This window comes from Equus asinus, chromosome 12 (assembly GCF_041296235.1).
Source record: "Equus asinus isolate D_3611 breed Donkey chromosome 12, EquAss-T2T_v2, whole genome shotgun sequence".
In the NCBI taxonomy this organism is placed as follows: domain Eukaryota; kingdom Metazoa; phylum Chordata; class Mammalia; order Perissodactyla; family Equidae; genus Equus; species Equus asinus.
Window position 1 is genome coordinate 3,123,857 of NC_091801.1, and position 24,178 is coordinate 3,148,034.

The following is a 24,178-nucleotide window of genomic DNA, read 5'->3' on the forward strand; positions in this document are numbered from 1 at the left end:
TTTTTGCATTCATGTCTTTATTAGTTTTGATGATCAGTACAGCTGGTTTTATTTCAAGGACAGTCATTCACTCCTGTGTGTTCTAGGAATCATTAATTCCACCCTCAAATTGGAAAGATATCAGAGGCAGTTTTTATTGTAATAAGCATGCAAAGATAAAAGTAGTAAAATTAAAAATAAATGGCCCTCCTTCAGGTAAAGAAAAATATTAGGATAAAGTCAATCATCTTTATGAAGAAGAAATTCAAATACTGGGTCAATTTTTTTTAAACTCCTAGTCAAGTGTGTTTTTCTTTCATTGATAATCCAAACGAGGTAATCTTGACAGTAGCTAAAATTTTAATAAATGATGGACCTCTTGTTGGTTTTATTTAAGGGTGAAACCATCTCAAAGCTTGGTGTCCACAGTCATCTGAATGTCTGGCTTACGTTTAATAGCTACGTGATCTTCCTACATCGCTACTCCTATGTATAGAATTACTCATTATTTCTTTAAGATGGACAACTCATCATATGAAAAGAGTAAAGCCAAAGTTCCGTGAAATTTAAGATGACAGACAAATGGTGCCCAGGAGTCATTTTTCTGTATCTTTACTCTTCCATCTCTGTTTCTTCTTCTTGGAAACCTTACTAGAAATGCTACTTTTATAGGAAAGATGATTATTACAAAGGCCAAATGCTTTCATATGAGATCTTGTCCAACATAATTGTGGCTTCTTGGTGACGGCATCTCACATTCGTTGCCGAGTGTGGAGAACTGAGATACGCCTGGAGGAAGGAACACTGGCCGGGGACAAGAGCCAAGCTCTCCAACGGCAGGTTCCTTTCCTGAAGAGGGCGGGCCCCAGGGCTCATTTGAAGGAGGCCCTCACCACCCTGCCCTTGAGGGGCTGTGGAGGGCGCCAGTTCCTCACCAGGGGCACCGGGGGCTCGTTCTCGGCGCTGGAGAAGAGGCTACGCAGCTTGGCCACCTGCAAGGGACAACAGAAGACAATGACGTTCAGACCAAGTGGACACATTATGGGTGAGACAAAGCGTTAGAGATCGCTGGCTTTTTAAACAGGCCAACCAAACCACAAAACCTGTCTCCAGTGTTCATTCCAGAGTTACTCAGTTACTCGGTTCCTAAACAATAGAAACCTTCTCTTTATTAGTAAAAATGCCTTTCTTCCTTTTATACAGGATTACCGTACCCTCTGGTCAAAATCTTCTCCTCCAGAATTCTGACACAATTATTTTAATTTGAGGGGTCAGTATGACTTATACACTTTATGTAGGAGGGAATGACAATATCGGCGCAAATAATAAACTGAATTAGCCTTCATTGTATAAGTTCATGGAGTCATTTGTTTTTTTAAAGAGCAGAAAGAAATTAGAGTCATGCTACATTTTAAATTTTAAGAACTGACTTTTTTCTTAAGACAGAATTTAGGGAATTCTCATCGGTAACGCTATATTTCTAAGTTAAAATGTCTTTTAGCTTTTCTCCTTAAGAAAAGTCCATCCCTCTTTCAAAATATTTATACTAGTGAACCTGACTGTTAAATCTGGTCTTTTGGTAAAAATGAGCATATATACTTGAGTCCATCACTGGCGGAGATTTGAAAGCTGCCGTCTTCAGTAACAGAGACGAACTGGTGAACTGATTTTATCATCAGAGCAGATATTCACCATCTAGGGGGTGAGTCACTTGTGTTGTCCGCTTGCTTTCATTTATTTTTCTCCATGTCCCTACCCACATATTTTCGCCCAGCCTTCCCTTGAAAGTCTCTTTAACAAATGTTGCAAGGACATTCTTTAGACGAACCCCAAGGAGGCCTGAGCTGTGAGGTCAAGAAGTATTGGAAGCAGGCAGACCAGAGCTGGAATCTCAGATCCTGCACTTGGCTGTGTGATCATGTGCAAATTACTTACCCTTTCTGAGCCTCAACTTACTTATCTATAAAACTGGAGAAACAGGATACACCTCACAAGGATGTCAAATCCCTTGATTAGAACGCTTCTCCCCAGGCCCATGTTTTCCACCCCGTCTCCTAACCAGTGCTGGGTGTTTGGAGGTCCTCCAAATGAACAAAGACTAACTCATAGTAATCTAAACCTTTAAGTGTTTCTAGAGCACAAACTCAGTCATTGATAGCATCACAACCACCTTAAAATGATTCACATTTATCTTCGTACCCTTTGGAAGTCAAGTTTTAGAAAGGGGATCAGGCTGGCTGTAATTAACCAGGGCAAACTATGAACTCTCTGGTCGGATTGCTGTAGGGTCAGCATCCACGCAACAGCCATAGATTTTCAGTGTAGCATCCGTATCTTCTGCAGCCAGCCAGCGATGTGAGCCTGCCTCGTTGCAGGGCTGGGTGGCTGCACATACCTGGTCGGAGCTCACGGTGATGGGCTCCTTGAGCAGCAGCCACACGATGCACTCCTCGCACGGCGGTGTGGTGAAGGAGCCGCGGTAGGTCCAGTAGTCACGGCAGGTGGGGAAGAGGCAGGACGGGTCAAAGTTCGTGAAGGGTGCCTCCTTGCCCTGGAGAGAGGGGGCCAGGTGGGGAGCGGTCACATGCACGCCGCCCACCCGGGGTCCCACCCTCTGTGAGAGAGGACTTCCAATGCCAGAGAAAACAGAACTTTAGAGCGAGGGGCATGCCTTTCAGAAATAAAGGGCGGGGGGCGGGGGAAGCTGGTTTGCATGTTACAACTTTGGCACAGTCACTGTAATATTTTATTCCTTATTAACTGTCGGTAGAACTACAATTCTATCACTTCTCAAGAAAAGGAGAAACTCATATCTACACTGTAAGAGAAATATTTCATGTAAGTTAATGCTCTGGTTCTTGACGATAAAAAACAGGCTCGCATTTTTATTGAATATTATATTGAATACTTAACTTTCTCTGGTGGTACAACTTAATAGCATTTACTTAGAACAGTCCCAAAGACAATTAAAATGAGTCTGTTAACTAGAAGAGTCTACCGTTAAGATTTAAAATAAATAGATGCCAACCAGGAGCGAAGGGGCAACACCAGGATCCAAACATTTAGTACGTCTGCAAGTGTGTGCGTGTCTGTGTGTGTTGGAGGGGTGACCACTTCTCTCTCATCCACTTTATTAAGAAAGTCAGATAATTATCTGACAAGCTGACTGTGAGGATTATACAAACTGGCGTGTGTGAAATTGCTCTAAAGACTAAAAACCATACACATATACATATAAATGTGATAGCATTTGTTTTTCTATGTATGCTTAGCATAGTCATCGCGCTTAGTAACAGGTTTTAGGTGAAAGAAATACACCGGAAAATGTAAAAAGAAAAAACTGACATACCCTGCTTTATGCTCTAGGAGGGAAAATACTTTTTTGTTTACCTTTGTCTTAATTTTGTCCAGAGCATCAAGGAAAAGCTGGAACTCGCCTTTCTCACGTCCTATCTGTAAGAAAACAGAAAACCAATAATTCTATTTTCCCATTCTCCATAATTTAGGATTGTCTCAAAAACTGATTTTGATCCATCCATCTGAAACTAGCGTTTATAAATCTGCCAGAATATCTTGTAGGAAGCAAAAACCTAAGTTTATTTCCCCCTCCAAGATTTTAAAGTATGTATTTTCTGAACTAAACTTGGACTCCAGGCCTCTGAAGTACAAAACCAAAAAATTACATGTTGATTTACTTCTGTGTTCTTGACCTCGCCTGCAAGGTCATTTACCTTTTTCAAAAATAGAATTAGCTAAGATGGATTCAATGTATCTAAAACTAAACTCGCTGTCTTTACGCTCAGACCCACTCCACTTTCTGTTGTGTGCAAGCACTGAAAATGACCCAGTGAATTCAGAACATAAAACAGATTACGTCATTCAAAAAGAAAGAAGCTAGATTTTCACCTCTGGTTTAAAATCTAGATTATGTTACCACTAAATTCATGTGTTAATGACACTAAGTCCTCTTTAAACCAAGGCTGGCTCAACTACAAACACATTCCATGTGCTATCTCAGCCTGGGATCATGTGAGTGGTGGCCACCCTAAGCCGAGGGACGTCCAGCCAGCGACTTGGCATCACAGTGGCTCCCAGCATTGGCTTTTCTGGTTTCCAGTGCAACTGAACAGTGGTGGCAAAGGATAATGAACAATGCTGCCCTTGCCCTCAGCACCACCACCATAAGCTCCTTTTCCACTGCCCTGCACACACACACTCACACTCACTCATATGTACATCTTACACCTTGAGAAAATTTAGAAGTGCTAGGGGTAGTGCATTTTTAAGGAAGAGTAAAACATTGGAGCTGAGCTTGGCAGAAATCTCTTGAGTAGTTGAATGAACACTGAAATTCGTTCCTCTCTCCCTTTTAAATAAAAGGAGGGAGTGAAACTCATGCTATCTAAGCAGGGGTAAGGAATTAAATTTTGAAAGAGAAAATGTGGTCATTTCTTTACCTTACCTTCAGAAAAACGCCAACCACAGCTATCCCGTCAGGCTGCTTCAGGGCTCCTCCGTAAGTGTTGTACTTTGGGTTCCAGTGAACCAGGTGAAGCTGAAACCACAGAATACAGGTGATGAGTTCAAGTCCCAGAATAAGGAAATAAGTATAGAATTATTCACCATAAACCCATTAATTGCACAGTTTATGGTCAATGACCACTCTCGTGAAGTTGACAGAATTCTAAATATTGACATGCAACATCTTGGTGACGTTTTTTAACAGTTTAAATTAAAAAAAAACCTATAAAATTATGTTAATAGATTTAGCACTTTGTAATAAGCAGTCATTGAAAATGGAACTTTTGTTCAACCAATTCAAAATATTGCTTGTAGTTTTGTATAACATTACCTCTTCTGCTGACTAAATCAAACAGTGAAACACAGACCTGTAAACAGGAATCTGCTAACATCCTGAAGTCACAGTTAATTGGGAGATAGGAGAGAAAAAAGAAGGCGAAAAAATTCTCGGGTGTTTTCATATCTACCTCCCTTTCAGCAGTCAGTGCTCCAGAAGCCTGTGGTAACCTTATCTTACTTTAGAACAAGATGCCAGTTAAATCTGTCAAATTTCGCATACTGAGTTACGTGGAGAATACAACAGTTCATAGCAGTTAAAAAATATTTTATTCAAGATCAAAAGTGTGAGCTAATCCCATGTGTAAAGGGCACACTGCCAGCCTTGCCCACGTTTGTAAGAAATCTACTAAACTTTCCCCATCTGCAGGGGAAGACGTCTAGAGGGCGTTCTCCATAATTAATTTATCCTGTCCCTGGCTTTCTGTATGGGCTGTAGAGAAACGGAATGATCACAGAGAAGTGCTTTGGGTCTCCTGGAGTTTGGTTTAACCAATGTTTAAGCTGCCCCATGATTCTGCCCACAAGTGCCTTCAAGGGTCCCGTGGCGGCTCCTGCGTTGACCAGAGCCTGCCCTTGGAAAAGAGGGGGCAATAAAAATGGAACGATCCTAGCCTCCAGGGCATCTGTCACTCCCATAGGCTCGGTTTTATAAAGAGAACAGGCAGGAGGTTTGTCTTATTTCCTTATAATTTGATGCTTTGACCTGAGCTATAAATCATTCTTTTCTTGATGGAGTTAACTGAGACAGAGAATAGTATTTGCTTATATTAAATTGTGTGTGTATCCATATCTACATCTATCTAGTATCTCTCTATCTAGGTGTGTGTGTATAAATACATACGTATTTATAATCACACAGACACACATATATGTATGCACACTCCTCATTAAGAGACAAGCACATGAGCATTATCCAGAATTACTAAATGCTATTTTTAAAGCTCCACGTTCTCATAAAAGAGGCAGCTTAGGGCGCTGCACAAGAGGATGAACTCTGAGGCCAGTCTGCATAAGATAGAGCTGTGTGACTTTGTTATGTAACTTTGCTGTGCCTCAATCTCCTCATCTGTAACCTATCTCATAGCGTTGCTGAGAGGATGAAATAAGTTCATTCTTGTGAGCACTTAATGCGTGTTAGCCATCCTCATCTCTTCTGTTCCATTCAGGACCCTGGCCTTTTCCTTTTATTGAGCTGCTATCTAGTTTCTTACTACAACCTTAACAGTCTTCATGCATGACACTGACTCCCCTACACGCTCTTAACTTTCTAGCCCGGGATGTTTGGCAGCTTCAGCTTATGCTAAAACCACTACAGCTCTTTGCACAACTACAGGCTGGAAGCAAAAGCAGCTGATGCTGTCTTGTCGTTATTTTTCAGTTCTCTGTTTTCCCTGTGTAAGACCCAGAGTGGATTAGGGCGGTTCCTCCTACCTCCGCTGCGTACTTGACTCCATCCACCGTGTGCTCAGAGCCGTGATCGTCCGAGGAGCCCCAGTGGAGATGGAACTGGCGAAGCCGGTAGGGTGCAGTGAGGGGACCCCCTCTCAGCACTGTGATGCAGAGATGCCAGGTCAACAGCAAACTCACACCTCTTTACAGAGCCCTACTTTCAACAGGTGCCCTTACACCCAAGGTTGATGGGCAAAGGTGCAGTCTGCCGGGCAAATGGTGCCATTCTCAAGCATATCAGTCTCCTCCTCACAAAATACAGTCTCAGGATATATCAAAATAGATGACTTCTCTTTTCCGTCTTTCTTATTTTGCCTGCTCATTTCATTATTTTTAAAACGTCAACTTACCATTTATGAAAATAAAATTAAAACAACAGGTGGGCAGTAAGGATGTAGACAACCAAAGAATGGGTCAGTCATGTGGTGCAAGGGGAAGAACGTGACAGTTGACAGCCAGACAGAACTAGGTTCCAATCCCGGCCCCACCCCTCCCTAGTTGTGTGACCTCAGGCAAGTTGCTAAACTTCTCTGAACCAGTTTTTGCATCCCTATGAAGGTGATAATAATACCAACCTTTCAGAGCTGCTGTGAGGATTAAATGAGATTAAGGATTTGGAGTGTTTATCACAGTACCCAGCACAGCAATCACAGAGCAAATGTGAATTCTTGCTCCATGTCTTGCCTGCAACTACACTTTTCTCCAAGATTACCAGCAAGAGCCTTCATCCACTTCTAATTGAAATTGTGTCTATTCAAATGAGATGAAACGGAAAACTCAGAATTTTCCCCGGGAGTCAATCAATGTGGACAGCTAGACTAGATCATTCTTGATAGCATTAATTTAAGCTTCTTGTCCAAACACCTCAACCCATCACTTAATGTGGTTTCAGTTCATTCAGCCTGGGAGAAGTGATGTGGGGGTTCAACTATTTTCTAAAGGGTCTTGGAAACTATGCAGAAACCCTAAAATCAAGATGTAGCAGTATAAGCTGGATCAAAGGGGAGCAATTGGAGAAAGGACTGATCAACTATAGGTGCTGAAATGGCACAGTGAGGGCCACAGGTTTAAAACAGTAGAGCTGGGCTGGTACGAGCTCGGTCATGAGGAATGCGTGGTCTAGTTCACTGCATTCTTCCTGCCCAAACACCGGGAACTGTTATTATCTGGACACATGAGTCTAATTTATTAGGATAAACCATACAAAACTGGCAATCTGCAACCACTGTTGCTTGCAAAAAATGGCATTTTCATGTGATCCAGCCTAATAGGTACTGTTTAACCTTCAAAATGGAACTTGATTTAAATGGAGGAGGGAGAAAAAAGTTAACAGATAACAATATGAGATTATTGTTTAAGAAAATACAAATTTCTATGATATTCCCTACTTGGAACCTCCTAGTAGCTAAGAATTAGGCCTCTGTTACTCTTTACTACAACATCATTGAAAATATTCATTTATGTACATCAATAAGGAGAATTTTAACTTTTTAACAAATGTGGCTATAACAAAATGTATTATTGTACCTCAAGGACAAAAACATTAAAGGCAGATTCTTTCTTACCTCACTTAACAGTGAAATAAAGCATTTCTAATTAGCCTTCTTTTGTTTCCCTGATTTATTTAATGGTATAGATGAAATAAAGAGGTTTTTTTAAACATGATTTTTCATTTTCACACAAGAACAAATCCCTCCTCAAGAAGAAACCCTCACCAGCAGGATTAACCGGATGACCCCTGGCAGCACTGAAGGCAAGTCTTTTTTACTCATATAATTGGCCCTATTCTCACCCCTCGATTGGCCCCCACACACAACAGGGGAGGAAGTGCCGACTTTGTTTCTCTGCTATGTTCCTTGCTTTGTAGAATGGAATCTCTGCCCCACTTGGGAATGGGAGCCTTGCTCTCCAGACTGTGGTCAAGTAGCACAAGAACCCTCAGGTGTAGGCCAGCACTTCCCTACCAAGCTCCCTCTCAGGAATACATTGCCAATGTTTAGCTTGAGCATGGGGCCGTTCAGCAGCAGCAAAGTGACCAAGGTTAGAGAGCGAGACGTTCTTCTTCAATACAAAATATAATTCTGCACGCCTAGAGCAAAGTCAACTGTCATCTCCGTTTTCAGAGATGAAGTATCCTGTCTTCCCACTAATTCTGCTGCTGTGTCCTAAATCACACTTTGCCAATTTAGATGCTGAAAATGTCCACGTGCCTCGACCTGAGCGGCATACTTACTTGACCTATCATAAGTATCATCAAACACAACCCTGCAGGTCCTCCCGTTGTTCACGATGGTCTTGGCAGAGCCCGGGTCATAAGACGCTGTCCATGCCTTCAGAGAAGGGTCATGATTGATGTCTTTAGTATGCAGTTCGATTGGCGACTGGTTGTCTCCTTTGGCAATCGGGTAAAATTCATGCCAGTGGTCAGGACCTAGGAAATCAAGTTGGGGGTCTTCATTTATTTGGTGGCACCATCCAAGCCCTCTTTCTAATTGACAAAACTAGCAAAATATACAGAAGCTAGAGAGCGGTTATGAAGAGGTCTTGGATTTCAGGTTGGGCAATACAAGGCTCAGCGTTTAAGACCCGTTCCTAGTTTTGTGAACGGTGTACCCGGGGACTGTATTTAACTCAGTGTCTTCCCTTGCTTGCTCGACAAGACAGGTTCAAAGGCTTACTTCTGAAATGGACTTCATCACATGTTTTACCAATGCCATGTTCTATCGTACAGCTGGAATAAAATAACACTGGCCCCGTGTGGCTTCCACAGCACACCCGTATTCCTTTCCCACGGGTTAGGCAGAAGCGCAGGCAGACCTGGGCTGCTTAGACCTGTAACACCAGGCTCAGAGAGGTTAAGCGCCTGCCCAGCACGAGGGAGCAAGGAACCATCCGAACCGGACCTCAGGCGGTCTGAGGTCTCAGTCAGAGGCAGTGTGATCTGGGACAAGTTAATGAGCCTCTCTGTGCTTCAGTTTCCTCCAATGCAAGTAATGACAGCTCCGACCCAGGGAGAACGGAATGAGATAGAGATAAAGGGTCAGCAGCGTCTGGCACTTGGGAAGCGCTCTGGAAAGGTTAGTTCCACGCACTCCGCGCCCGCGTTTCCCCAGGCCCTCCCTGGAGCTGCCCGCTTCTGAGCAAGGCCAGGGCGCCCCCGCCTGCGCTCACCGTTGTGGTCGGCGTAGCCCCACTCCTTGGCCATGGTCGTCTTGGTGCGCACTGGACGGCGGCGGCTCCTCGTCCCGGGAGTCGTGCAGCGTCCCCGCTAGCCCGCGCCTTTTATATAGGTGCCCCCCAAGCTGCTTGGCCTTATTAGGTCAGCGAGGGTGGGGCGGGGGGCTCAACTGGATTGGGGTGGTATTTTGGAGGCGGGGTGGGGAAAGCCAATGAATTCCAAGAGCTGGACAGCTGTCGGGTGGGGGGAAGGTGGGCCAAGGGCCCCGTCTTCCCCCCTCCCCGCGCGCTCCCTGGCACCGGGCTCCTGGCCTTCCACCTCGCCCTCCCGTCTTCCAAGCCGCAGGGCTTTCTCACGAGTGGCGCCGACGGGCAGAAATGCTGGCGACTTTTGCCTCGTCCTCCCGCCCTCCTCCGTGCATTTTTTTCCCCCCGCGGGGGATGGGGTGTTGCAGGCGTGCTCAGCCACCAACTAAACTCTGCACCCCGGCGGCGCTTGCAGCCTCGCTTAGAAGTTGCTTTTAGCCAGGCTGGCGGTCTGGCCGCGGTCTCTGGACGCTTCTGCGAGTTGATTTCGCTCCAGCGATCCGGTTACGGGGGCTGGAAAGAACACGTCTGTTTGCCTGACCCCTGTGTGACTCCCTTGCAGGCGACTTTTAAACTCCCAGGAGCGAAGGATGGGAAGAACGAGGCCGGGAGGGCATGTTCTCTAACTGGGTTATCCATAAGGGAATCGACAATGCCCTGTCCTTGGAACCGCACTCGGCGGCATTTCCAACCCAGCGGGGCCCTTTGGTCTGCAGGACGCCCGGGGCTGGAGCTCGGAGAGCTCCGGGAATCCATCGGGAGGGGTCTGGATCCCAGGTTCACGCAGAGCGGGAGGTCGGCCAGATTCACCCCTACTCCGTGAGCTGTATCTCTGCTCACGAAAAGTTGAGAATATTTTGGAGTGTTGGCAGGCCACGAACATAAAATGAGCCATACTGTTTAAAACGTATGACCTCACTTTCCAAGACATAATGAAAGACAGGGAGGAAAGTAAGAGGAAAGGGTTTCCAGAATTGCTTTTTATGTTTCTCCCTATCCCAAGTTGTTTCATATAATATAATGAACCATGCAAAAGGAGAACGGAACTGGCATGTGCAGTCTGTGCATGTCAGAGATATATTTTTAATGTCTGGTTACGGCTCACATTGAAGGAGCCCGTGTAATAGGTGTTTATAATTCTAAGAGTATATTGGAAAATTTCTTCTTCATTCTGGAGTCATTAATAATTTTATTTAAAAAAAAAAGCAAAGAAAGATAAATCTAATTTCAGTGCTATCTTGAACAAGGCTGCAATATGCATTTCCTTAATTACTTTGTCTTTTATGGATGCTAGTAGTTTGTGTTTGGGGGTCACAAAACTTGCAAAGGAAATCTCTCATCATGGTAAAGATAGCTCATCCCCAAGGCATGTGGAACGAGTGACCACACTCATAACCTGGACGCCAGGAGAGTCACTCCCCAGGGTATTTTTGTGACCAGGGATTATTTGCTCCGCACAATAGCAGTGTGGAATCAAGAACGGAGATAGTTCGGAAAATCCAAGCAAACCCAGCAAAGCAAACGCCCTCAGACTCTGAGCTCAGATTTGTCGGCGTTGGATCGGAAAGCCAACTGAGTTGGGATGTCTGGGCCGGTTTCCTGCTCCACAGACATAGTGTGGTCCTGTAGTTGGTCATTAACGGAGCTGTTTTGCATTTCTTATTCAGTGCATGATTATGTGTATTAGTAAACTATCATCTTGTTCTAATTCATTAAATTGCTACAATCTATCTCTCTTTTTCTGGTGTGTGTGGTTAGAAGATTGGTAACTAAATTTCGTGTTATTTGGCATAGTAGGAATACAGATGAAGTGTTTAATAAAGTCTTTTTACCAAGCAAGGCCAACAATCTAGGAATTCATCATATTGTTAATGTTTTTGCATAGAAAGAATTTTAAAAGTGGGTTATTTATCCTTAATTAAAATAAATAAAAGGCTGTGCACAGTGAGTAAATAATAAAGACTGTGCACAATGACACATAATTTCAAATAAAACTAGGTGGAGGGGCCGGCCCCACAGCCAAGTGGTTAAGTTTGCGTGCTCCACTTCAGCAGCCCAGGGTTTCCCTGGTTGGGATCCTGGGTGCGAACATGGCACTGCTCGTCAGGCCATGGTGAGGCAGCGTCCCACATAGCACAACCAGAAGGACCTACAACTAGAATATACAACTGAGTTCTGGGGGCCTTGGGGGAGAAGAAGAAAAAAAAGAAAGAAAGAAGATTGGCGACAGATGTTAGCTCAGGGCCAATCTTTAAAAAAAAAAAACAAATAAAAAAAACAAGGTAGAATTTGCAAAGTGAAATTTTTAATAGTTTTAGGTGTGTGGTCTTGAAAAATGATTGGAGTTTTTATTGTACTTTCTTACAAGAAAGCTTAAAAAAATGGAATTTCAAGACGATTTCTATCAAATCATGTCATTTCAGATCATATTTTTCAGAAATCGTAGATTAATCACCTGCATCTTAATTGATTGAATCCAGCATGTTTGTCTATAAATTCCAAAATTCTCCTGTCAACAGAGCAGGGAGATAATTCTAAGTCATGCTTAAGACTGAGATTTCTGGAGTTGGCTTAAAAAGGAAATCTGTTAAGTATATACTGAGACAAAGATGCCAAGAAAAGAGCTGGAATGATTAACGATAAATTATCTCCTGGTGTGCTGACAGCTTTTCTCCCAGTGCCGTTATTGGAAAGTTGATGTATCAGACAGTTTGTAGGATTTTTTCCCCAAAATTAGTCTGCTCATACAGAGAAACAAGCACACAAAAGAGAGAGAGAAAGAGAGAATAGAGTAGCCAAGGAGAGTACTTTGGGTAAACAAAAGTTATAGTGGGAGGGAGGGAGTGAATGTGGAGGTTTCAACTAGGTTCTACGTTAAAATTACAAACTTAGAAGATCTAAGGTGGTAAAACTTAAGCATATTTTTGCTCCTGTTTTGGCATTTTATTTTGCAACATACCAGGTAATATAACTAAGTCAAATCTTCTCCAAGCTGTTACCATCTGGTGTTTCTAGTGCATCGGGGAAAAATAAACAAAAAAGAATGAGAAATTGCCTGTTTTTCACCTCTGAGATCAAAACAAAAATCAGGATTTGAAATTCTGCTTCAACATTTTCTATGTCACAGAGGCACGTGTTTTCTGCTACATTTTTATTTTCATAGATCAAGTTCTGGGATAGAAATGTAAAAATGGCTAATAAAAATAAAAAATTTTAAACTAATTTATTTCACTCTCATATATAACTTTTACCTTCCTTCCTGACATTTTTTTTTTTCTTTTCCCAAAAGTGTTGTCAGGAAGCTTGGCTCACTCTATTACGTAGGAACATGATCTGCCCGGTGACTGAGTTTGTCACTAGTGACAGCTGAGCCATTTGGGTTGGATCTTAAATTCTGGCTCATGTTCATGGCAGAGTTGTAGGAGAGCAGCCTGAGGCCTTGTCCCAACTGGTGTCCTCACTAAGATGTATCGATCTGAGATAGTCACTTCATCTGAAAGTGGGAGCGTGAATCCAATGGTGAGGGCCCCCCAGATCTATGCGGTAGGATCTCATCATCAGGGTTCCTAAATTCAAACTCTTTTCTTCCAAATGCAAATTCTTCTTTCAAAATATAATAATACTATCTTCACTGGAGGAAAACTCATTAATCAAACTTTATGATACCTTTTCTTAGGATCGAATTTAGATGACCAAGTCTAATTTTCCATAACTTTATGATAGTATGTGCTTATAAAATTAACAAGTGGAATTGTGTTTTGTTTTGACATTTCATAGCCTTTAGGTGGCCGTTTGCCTAAACTTTTCTTTGACCTCAGACGCCTCACCTGTGAAATGAAGAGAATAATGGCTGCCTCACAGGGTTCTCATGAGGCTCAAATGAGATGATATGGTAAAGCACTGACCACAGCGTAGGCTAGTGTATTTGGCACTCAGCAAAGTTAGTCCTCTTCTCCGGCTTTGTTCATTTTATCCAACTCCTCTCTGGATAGTCACCCACCCTAAATAATCCTCGTTCCTTATTGGTCATAAACAATGCCTTCTCTGCATGTCACAGAGCACAGGTGCTAACCCGCAGACACCGCTTAGATGAAGGACACAGTCTGCTTGTGTTAGAGAAAATTGATACCCATAGCATGCACCCTTTCCTTTGACTGTTTTGAGCTGCTCAGTGCAATCATCAGCGGACCCTTCCCACAGTGGGAGTCCAAGCAAACCTTTTTAACCATCTGTGACAAAAGGCATTAATCTAATATAGCAAAATTAACTGAAACTCTAGGTACTGTGATAAGAACTAAAAATAATACAGTTCCTACAAGGCTGAACACTTCTTTAGTGTATTATTTCATAAAGGAGTTTTTAAAAGTGAGATTCAAACTCTTCTAAATGGCCTTCAGGGGTCTTCAGAAGTCCACCCTCCCTACCTTTCAGCCTATCCAGCCTTTCCTTCCAGATTTGCCCACCCCCTGCCTCCGCCTCAGAGCGCCCTTCATTCCCACTTTATTCTTTCCCGCCCCTGTGCCTTTTCACACTCCGTTCCCTTTGGCTCCCCTTGTCCTTTCCACCCTCTATTCCTGATAAAGCCAAACTGTTTATATCAATGATTGCGTAGACTGTGGAGTGAGTGTTGATGTAAGATTTCACACTGAAAAGGCATCTATTCACTTAAGGTCAGTTCTCTGTTCAGTCTGCTTTCTTTTCCTCCCTGCTGCCATTCTAATTCAAGGCCAAGCCACTGTTAGAGTTGCAGTGACTCATTTTTTGTGTTATTATTGTTTGTTCCGGGGGTGGGGGAAGGGGCACTGTTTCCAGTATAATGTAAATTATTTTGCTTCCCTGGGAAAAATCAAGCACCAAGCTCATGTCTATAGGAGCTAGAAAAATCTCAATTCCACTTCTTCCTAGACTGGTCAGGTAACGTCTCAGAATAATAATAACTTCCCTGGATACTTTATTCACTTATTAGCACCAAACGAAGTAACACAAGTTCAAGCACTTGAAAACCAACATTTCACGTTTATCATTATTCTCACTTTACAAACGTAGTTGAATAGATATCGAAGAGCTGGGGAGTTTTTGTGCAGGAAGACATTCAGAGAGTCATTTTTAAAATTGTAAAGGCTATTTTGCAAAGCACAAACCTGGTAAATCTAAAATTGTGGTGCCTTAAAGAGACATTAGAGATTACATTTCATCAAATTTCTGAGCAACGAAGCAGACAAATATCTGCATTAATTGTTTGAGTTTTTATAGTCTTTTAATGTCATTAAGTATTTCTTTATTTTTCCCAAGTTAAGTAATCAAGACTAATAGGAATCTTTGATTTACTGCAGTACCCCACACAGCTATTTTATCATATTTATTCGAAATAAATCATGAAATTTAAATGCTCTGTTCTTAAAATGTTTTATGTTAATATAATTGTACAATTTTCAGTATTTTTGAGCTTTATTAAAGTATAATTGAGCAATAAAATTGTAAGCTATTGACAGTGTGCATCATGATGATTTGATATATGTACACAGCGTGAAAGGACACCTCCCATCTAGTTGATTGACACGTCCATCACTTCACCTGTTTATCTTTTGTGTATGTGAGAACATTTAAGTTCTACTCTCAGCAAATTTCAATTATACAATACAGTGTCATCAATTATATTCACTGTCTTACACATTAGATCCTCAGACCTTATTCATCTTACAGCTGAAAGTTTGTGTCCTTTCCCAACCTCTTCCTAGTCCCAATTTTCAATATTTTAAAAGTCAAATTTCCTTCTATAGAAAATGCTACTTAATATCTCCATTTCCTCAAATGTAGATGCTATTGATCTTAGAACGAAGATCCACTGAGAAAAATAATGCTGTCAATTAAACCATCACACATTACTTTTTAAAACTCTCGTCAAGTGTCTCACCTTGCCTAATACCCTAAAAGTAAGAGTGATTAATTTTTATCTGTCGTCTTCAGAAAAAGTTATTTAGACACTTTTGATTTTGCCTCTAAATGATAAGACTATCTTGTCATTGTAAAAAAAATGTAATTTTTGTTCAGATACCGCTCTGTAATATTGTTTGCTACTTTGTTTTACTCAACTTAATACATTTTCTTGATTTGTAACATTTTTGGAAAAAAATACTTATTTATGGTGACATAATATTAATATCTCTTATAAAGCACAGTCAACTGAAATCCCTTGTGATTAGTTTGGTCTTTGGTACTTAAATAACCTAAAACAAGTATGACATTTTGAGGTAAATTTTCTCAAACCAGAAATTTCCTTAGATGACAATTATCATTGTAAAGACAAATGCAACTATGGAACACGACGTGATAAGCTACATAGTCCTCAAGGGGATTATAGTACATACTCATTTCTATGAAACATAAAGTTAGGAAGGGGAAATTCTGCTTGGAGAATGAATAAATGCACTGAACTGTTGCTTTTATGTGCCCTGGTACATAAGCTATCTACCTTGTTTCAGCAGAGGAATGTTTACGGTAAAATTTTTAATACATTCTCACTGAAATGCCAGCTCAACATCCCCCCTAGAAAAAGGTATAATATTTTCTCTCTGTGGCCTTGAAAAGCACAATGCAATATGAATAGCTAATCCTATGAAACGCTGTAAAACTAAAAGTGTTGAATGAGATCAATGTAAATATCCATGTCTAAAACAGGTACGTTTCGTTACATGCTAGAATAAATATTTTCCTGGAGCCAATTCAGTGTGTAACTAGAATTGAAACTTTTGTAATTATAGTTCCATATCAGAATGAGCTGTAGTAAAATGTATTATTCTTCATACATCAGAAGTATCAGGTGAATTCAAAAGACTTTAAGGAATTTATATTCAACACTAAAATAAACTCCTTTGTAAGATTCAGTATATTTTAGCCCTGAAACAAAGTATTATTTAATAGAAGCCAAAACTAGTCTTCATAATTTTGATTTTTCATAAATCTTGCCGAAAATGGAATATAGCTGAATGAAAAGTATTTGTGTGACGTGTCAAAGTGAATTTCAATGCATGGAGGACCCAGAGCTACTTTCTCAGGGCAACGAAAGCATTTCACATCTCACTCTGGAGACCAGAGAACCTAATCATTGTTAGTTAGTATTTATGAAGACCAACAACATGGGAAAAGTGGAAATCATATACACACTTCAGGCCCAAGAAAGTTTCAAACTAGACTTGATACGTAAGAAGGACAGACAAGAGCCAGTGGGAACATGTTGGGTGGGATGGGGAGTAATACAATCGGAGACCAGCAGCGTCCTGCTCCAGCTTGGGAAAGATCTATCCTGCCGCCTCGCCAGCTAATCCCTCATTAAACTCTTATGTGCTGCTGCCGTTAACCCTTAGGACAGTTTATCCCTCTGTACTGTCAGAGCTTGAACCCTCAAGGGTGGTTGTTCAGAGCAGGTTTTTGGTTTTCAGTTTCATGCACAGTAGTAATCTACTGTAACGCAGAGAAATCTCCATTCCAATGAGATGGATGAACCTTGTGGTCCCTCTCGGGCAGAAGCACACACGTGAATACCTTGCTCACAGCCAGATTAAGGCACGTGGCTCTTCCAAAACAAGCAGGGCTAGATTCTTGGTTTGGCAATCGTCGTATTCTCACTCACAATTACTTTTCTAAGGTATTCTTTTTTCACACAGGGATCAGAACTGAGCCTGAGAGGAACAGCTGGTCAGATCTTTTCATCTTTGGCCTACGTCACAAACTTCCCACATTGATGTTTGATTGAGAGGATGAATGATGGGCATTGCTGTCCGGGGCTTAGTACTCAGATTGCAACCAGCAGCACTGCCTGATCCGAGACGGGGTGGTGAGAGAAACAAAGGGCAGCCTGGCATGTCTGATATTGCACAAACTTCCTCTTTGCCATAACTAAAAAGTGCCATGAGCCCCAAACTCAATTTAAAACATGAATCCATCAGTTCTGATTCAGGAACCACAATTTCTTAACACTGTCACATTGCTGAAATGTTGTTATTAAAATTTCTGTTGATTATTTTTAAGGCATACTATTTAAGGAAATAAAGAAGGATCTTTCTTGGGCAGTGGTAAACTAAAAAAAGTTGTTCATTATGACTTGCCCTGTAAAGAATTTTATTGTTCTTTTAAGAAGGATAGAGTAACAACAACAACAAAAATCCAGAAAGGTAAGTGTTGAATTGCATGGAAAATAAGTAATAATTTATTTCATTGATTTAGCATACTTTGACTTGAGCATATATCTTCAATTTAGGTTTTACTACAGATATAGATAAATGACGTGTCACAAATCCTCTCTCTCGGAAATGGTTTCTTTGCCAGCCATCGACAGAAACTTCTGAGGTCACTACATCCCATTTCATAATTTTGAGTCATTACACTGCAGAAGTGTGTTTATTCTGTTCAGTGACTGGTCTGACACTGTTCTCCTGCCTGTGATACAGACGATTAGTCATAGTAACTATTACTTCTGAAGTTCCTATGAACTGCATTTGACACCCCAAATTCAATGAATTCCAAATGAAATTATATTTGACAAAATCCCATGGGTTTTTACCATAGATCTAAAGAATGTAATAAAAAATGTCACTTATTCACGCATTCGACACAGTTATTTAATGCCTTCTGTGTGCCACGCTCTATTATATTACGGAGCAAGAGAGAGAGTGCTCCTCATTGAGTTTACATTCCAGTTGAGTGGCACTGACAAAAAGCAAGGAAACAGACAACTTATTACCATTGTGATTTATAGGGTAATAATCTGCTGGAAAGACTGGAAAAGAGGAATCTTTAGATATGATAATTATGGAAGAGTTTCTGGGGGTGTGAAATAGAAGCACTAAAGGAAGGAAAGGGATTAACCGTTGGAGGAATTTAAGAAAGAGCGTTTTGAGTGGAGGGAACTCTGAGATCACTGCAGGGTAGTAATCCCCGGAGAGGGTGGTACAAGGTGAGGTTAGAAAGGATGGCAGAGGCCAGGCCAGGTAGGGCCATGTAGGTCACAGTAAAGAGTGGGTCTTTTCCTTTGGTGCAACTGCAAGTTGTTGGAGAGTGTCATATTGACAAGGAACACGGTGGCCTGACCTGCTCTGCAGATCGCTCGGCCTACTAGGTGGGGAATGGAGCAGAAGTGAAGGTGGAAAGCAAGTGGGAAACAAGAATTTGCATGATTATGATTCTAGTAAAGCATTTCCTTCATGTGGTGAAGCTACAGATCTCAAATAGAGTTCCTAGTACCGTGAGTGAAATTTGTCCGGCTGCACATGGAGGAAGAAAACAAGAAACAAGATTCAATTCTGCATTTCAACATGGTTACCATTAAACTGAGAGAATGGAAAGATAGAAAAATGCTTTGTTTTCCCCTACATTAGAGATAGGCAGTAGTGATCATTTAGAGATTCAGGTTAACTAATACGTCATTGATATGGCCTCAGATGACCTTCTTTCTCTTAAAATGTTTCTAAAATGTGTATAGAGCAGAGCTCCCTGACAAAGGGAAGTATGAAGCTCTCCAGTTCACTCCCGGCTAAAGGAGGAGCATGGATTCAGCTGTAGCAAGGAGCAGCTGATGCTAGAGCAAGCTTTTATTTGTTCATTGGCTTGCTTTCATTTATATATTTGGTTAGTTACCTTAAAAATAGAATTGGGCCACAAAGCATTGCAATTAAGAGCCAGGGCTCAGAGTTCCAGAGACCTGGGTGCCAACCCCAGCTCTGCCACTTACCTTGAGCCAGTGGCTTCCCTGAGCTCCAGCTTCATCATCAGCAGAACTAGTAGAACAAGGGTGTGTTTGTTTTAAGGATTAAGATAAAACACGTGGAGTGCTTAGAATACTGCCTGCCATTAATAAGCATTCAGCAATTACCAGCTTAAAAAATATAGAAAAAGAGATAAAATTTTGTCTTGAGTTAATCAGCTCCCAATTAAATGAAAACTTTGTGACGGCAGAAACCAGGAATGTTTTGCTCACAACCATATGCCCACTACCTAGCCCAGTGCTTGACCTCAAGTAGCCATGTAGTTAATACCTTTGAAGGCAGGCCGACAGGCAAGAAGGAAGGAACACAGAGAGAAGGGAGAGAGGGAGGGAAAGAAAAAGAGAGGGAGTTTGTAATTAAAAGAAAGTAAATTGTCTGAAGGAGGATTCCCTTCGCTCCCATTAAGGAAAAGGAATGGTTTTTGTTCAAGACTGTTTGATACGACTGAAACATGTTGAAGATTTCTTGAGTATACAGAACTAGAACAGGAATTCCAGAGCGAAGTGTGTGCATGTGTGATGCACCTAGGATATTGCCTATATGCAGAGAGTCCATTCTAGTGTCTTATTTCAGCTTCCAAAATACGCTTCCAGTTTATCCACTTGCCTTCATTTCCACTACTATCATGCTATGGCATGGTCATAGACATCCCTCATCTGGACTATTGCCCTCTCTTCTGTGTGTCCCTAGAACATACTAAACTTCTTTTAGCCACAGGGCCTTTCTGCTTGCTGTATCTTCTGTCTAGAGTGCTCTTCCCATAGCCTCTTTCCCATCATTCAGGCTTCAACTCAAAGGTCACCAACTCAGAGTGACCTTTCTTGACCACCCCATCTATGTACTTTGGCCTTAACTTTTATGAGAGCATCGTATGTATATTCTTTCTTCTACTCATCAAAATCTATAGTTATTTCCTTTATCTGTTTGTATCCTAAAATGAATGAATGATTGAATTTATTTTTCATTTGACTGTGCCAAAGTTACTCTCAAGTAGACAAGAATGTATTGAAGCAAAATGCTACCATTCTTCCAAAGACTTAAACTCTGTGATGGGACCTACAAGTGGAAGTTAAACACATATTTTTCCAAACAGCATATTGGAGAACACCTGTTAGTCACTGGCTCACTATTTATAGGAAATTAAAATCACCATGCAAGTTGCAGAAAAGTCATCTGCCTAACCCGTGAGTAAATACGGTAATTTCCATCCCTTTCTCCTTCCGATCGGTAGGCATCTGCTAGCGTGGCATGCATATTGAAATCCCAATTCAGGAATGAAAACCTGAAACCAAGCTATCTGCTTTTGTGTACTCTGGCAATGTCTCATTTAAAATAATCCAAGAATGAAAATATGAGCTAAGCTGTTTGCTTTTTTAAACACTGAACGTGTCAATCCTGAAATTCCACTGGACGGGCATTTACTCTCCACAAAGATAAGAGTTCCCGTTGACCTTGAATTATTCAGATGTCTAACAATACAATGCCCTCCAATATGTATTCACTCTGAACAGACAGAATTTGAGCCATATTATCTCACAACCACAGTCAACCTATTATAACATATTAAATAACGTAGAGATTGAAAGGGTTTAGGAGAGCATTTAAGATCTAAGGCTCTGAAGTCTCAGTACCCTGAGCTTAAGTGCTAGCTCTAGCATTTATGAGGCATGTATCCTGGGGAAAGTTACTCTACCTAAGGCCCCGGTTCCCTCGTCTATAAAGTGGGAATAATATAATATTTCATTAAGTTATTGTCAGGGCTAAATATGCTAATACATGCAGAATAATTACTACAGTAGCTTTCTCAATACGTGTTAGCTGATATGATAATAATGATTATTATTATAATTACTAGTGGCTCTTTGAGTTCAAGTGAACCTTGGGGGTCCTTGAGTCTAAACTTCAATGAAGTTCCAGGCATCTCCTCTTAATTTTTTACACATGGTTATCCAGACTCTTCTCGAATGAGTCCCATGAGCGACGGCTCATTAAATTACAAAGTATATTATTCCATTTTCCACAACTCCAATTATTTGAAAATAGTCTATGAGCACAAATTTGTCTTCCTGTCTTATGTGGGTCCTAGTTCTGTCCATTAGAGTAAGCAGAATTGGATTAAGCTATTAGCCCTAAGATATCCCTTCAAATCTTTGAAAATCACTATTTTATTTCCCTTCTCCCACCTCCTATTGCACTGTCCAAATCTTCATATTAAACGAAACATCTCCAGTTCTTCACATGGCGTAGTTTCATTCTCCTGATCTCTCTCTTATAAACAAACTCCGCTTTTTGTCAATACTCTTCTTAACCATAGCTGAACAAGACTGAAATACTTCAGAATTTGAGAGCAGTGACCAGAAGTACAATTACATTCCTTTTCCTGGACACATTTCTTTTAATGCAGGCTAAGAATGCCTTAGCTTTTTTGGCTCACACCTTTGGATCATATTGAGCTTGATTTCAATTAAAATATCCAAGCCTTTTTCATGTGAATTCCTGTTAAGCCAGCTCTCCCTGCATCCTGTATTCATATCACCCCATGGTTCCAGTCTGACGAAATCTTTTTGAATCCTGATTCTTTCTTTGAGCATTATTAACTATCACTTCCAGCTTTATGTCAACAACAAATGTGGTCAGCCTGCCTTCTGTCTTCATTTATGTTGTTGATAAGACTACCAGATAGGATCCAGCCATGGGCAGAACCCTGGGATCACTCTGGGGATGTCCCTCCAGGTTGAGAGCAGTCCGTGAATTAACATTCTCTGCATATGGTTATCCAATGCTGTCTGAATCTACCAATTACATGGTTACCTAGTTCCTATGCTTACCCACAGCACGTTGCTGTTGGAAGTCTGATGTAATGGGTCATCATGGGCTTTTGAGCCAAATATAACTGGGTTCAAATCTTTTCTTTGTCACTTACTACCTATGTGTGACGTTGGGTCAGTTATTTAACCTCTCTGAACTACTCTTTCCAAATTTACAAAACAGTTCTTAATTAGTAGGCTAGTTCCATGGAGAATTACGTCATATTGATCTGTATATCTCCAATAGTCAGCACAATTCAGGCACATTCTGGGTAAATTTGCAACAAAAAATGAAGAAATAAATGAACAATGAGTCAGATTACTTATTTAAATAGACCGTTTCTCTGAGTTATTTGTCTAGTCCACTTATGAAGAAGTGGTCATAAATGAGATTAGTAAAGTATTATTTATTCTTAAGTGATCCATTAATATCTCCTAACAATCACTATATCGCTCCATTTTTCACTGAGATATGATTCACATATTATAAAATTCATCCTTTTACATTGTGCGATCTAGCGGCTTTTAGTATATTTACAGAGTTGTGCAAACCTCACCAGAATCTATTTCAGAACATTTTCATCATCCAAAAAAGAAATCCTGTACCCATTAGCAGTCACTCCCTGTTTCCTCTCAAACCTTCAACCCTAGAAAACCACTAATCTACTTCTTGTTTCCACAGATTTGCCTATTCTGGTCATTTTATTATAAATAGAATCATTTAATAGGTTGTCTTCTGTGATTGTCTTGCTTTACTAAGCATAATCTTTACAATGTTCATCCAGGTTGTAGCATGCGTCAGTATGTCATTCCTTTTTAAGGCCAAGTAATATCGTGTGAATGTACCATATGTTATTTATCCATTCTATCCATTCAGTTGATAGCCAATTGAGTTGTTTCCACTTTTTGGCTGTTATGAATAATGCTGCGATGAGTATTTGCATACAATTTCTTGTGTGGACATGTATTTTAATTTCTCTTGGATGTATACCTATGAGTGGAATTGGTTGGTCACATGGTTTCTCTATGTTTAACCTTTTGAGAAATTGTTTTCAAAAGCAGTTGCACCATTTTACATTCCCATCAACAGTATAAGAAGGTTCCAAGCTCTCCACATCCTCACCAACTCTCGTTATTGTTCCACTTTTTTATTATAGCCATCTTGGTGGGTGTGTATTTTGATTGTGATTTTGATTTGCTTTTCCATAATATCTAACGCTATTGAGCATCTGTTTGTGTGCTTATTGGCCATTTGTGTATCTTCTTTGAAAAAATGTTTATCCAAATTATTTGCCCATTTTTCAATTGCATTATTTGTTTTTTTATTGTTGAGCTGGAAGAGGTCTTTTATATTCTGGATACTAGTCCTTTATCAGATATACAATTTGCAAATGTTTTCTCCCATTCTGTGGGTTGTCTTTTAACTTTTTTGATAGTGTCTTTTGAAGGACAAAAGTTTTGAAGTTTGATAAAGTCCTTTTATTTACTTGTTTATTTTTGTTGTTTTTGTGCTTTTGGTGGTATACATAGGAAACTATTGCCTAATCCAAGGTCACAAAGGCTTATGTCTATGTTTTCTTCTAAGAGTTTTATAGTCTTTGCTCATAAATTTAGATCTTTGATCCATTTGGAGTTAATTTTTGTATGTGGTGTGCAATAGTGGTCCAACTTCATTCTTTTGTGTGTGGATATCCAGTTGTCCCAGCACCCTTTGTTAAAAAGGCTATCCTTTCTGCATTGAATATTCTTGGAACTCTTGTTGAAAGTCAATTGACTGTAAGTATGAGGTTTATTTCTCTACTTTCGTTTTTCTTCCAGTGCAGTATATGTCTATCCTTATGCCAAGACCACATCGTTTTGAATACTGTAGCTTTGTAGTAAGTTTTGTAATTGTAAATGTGAGTCCCCCATCTTCATTCTTTTTCAAGTTTGTTTAGGCTATCTGGATCTTTTGCATTTCTATATGAATTTTAGGATCAGCTTTCCCATTTCTGGGAAAAAAGGCAGCTGGGATTTTGATAGGAATTGTGTTTACTATGTAGGTCACTTTGGGGCGCA

General features: G+C 40.7%; 1 protein-coding gene and 1 long non-coding RNA gene across 2 annotated transcripts in view; one reads left to right on the forward strand and one right to left on the reverse strand.

The window, feature by feature from the left end:
• On the reverse strand, positions 1-9,940 carry CA3 (carbonic anhydrase 3). The gene is made up of 7 exons (XM_014839131.3): positions 9,460-9,940; positions 8,522-8,719; positions 6,271-6,389; positions 4,442-4,534; positions 3,370-3,432; positions 2,375-2,530; positions 1-971 (listed from the first exon to the last, which is right to left on the reverse strand). Exons 1-7 carry the CDS (start codon positions 9,491-9,493, stop codon positions 852-854), a joined length of 783 nt encoding a protein of 260 aa, XP_014694617.2. The 5' UTR covers positions 9,494-9,940; the 3' UTR covers positions 1-851.
• Positions 8,727-24,178, forward strand: part of LOC123290076 (uncharacterized) — a 24,987-nt gene continuing 9,535 nt past the window's right edge. The window contains exon 1 of the long non-coding RNA XR_006534383.2: positions 8,727-9,365. This is a non-coding gene — a long non-coding RNA (uncharacterized lncRNA). The remainder of the gene's footprint in view (positions 9,366-24,178) is intronic.

Bases quoted from the DNA above. Each gene is read 5' to 3' on its own strand.
- CA3 (XM_014839131.3), bottom strand. From the start codon at position 9,493: ATGGCCAAGGAGTGGGGCTACGCCGACCACAACG. The intron at 8,720-9,459 runs GTGAGCGCAGGC...TTGATTTCCTAG, and splicing joins GGGCTACGCCGACCACAACG to GTCCTGACCACTGGCATGAA. The intron at 972-2,374 runs GTATGTGCAGCC...TGTCCCTTGCAG, and splicing joins TCACCGTGAGCTCCGACCAG to GTGGCCAAGCTGCGTAGCCT.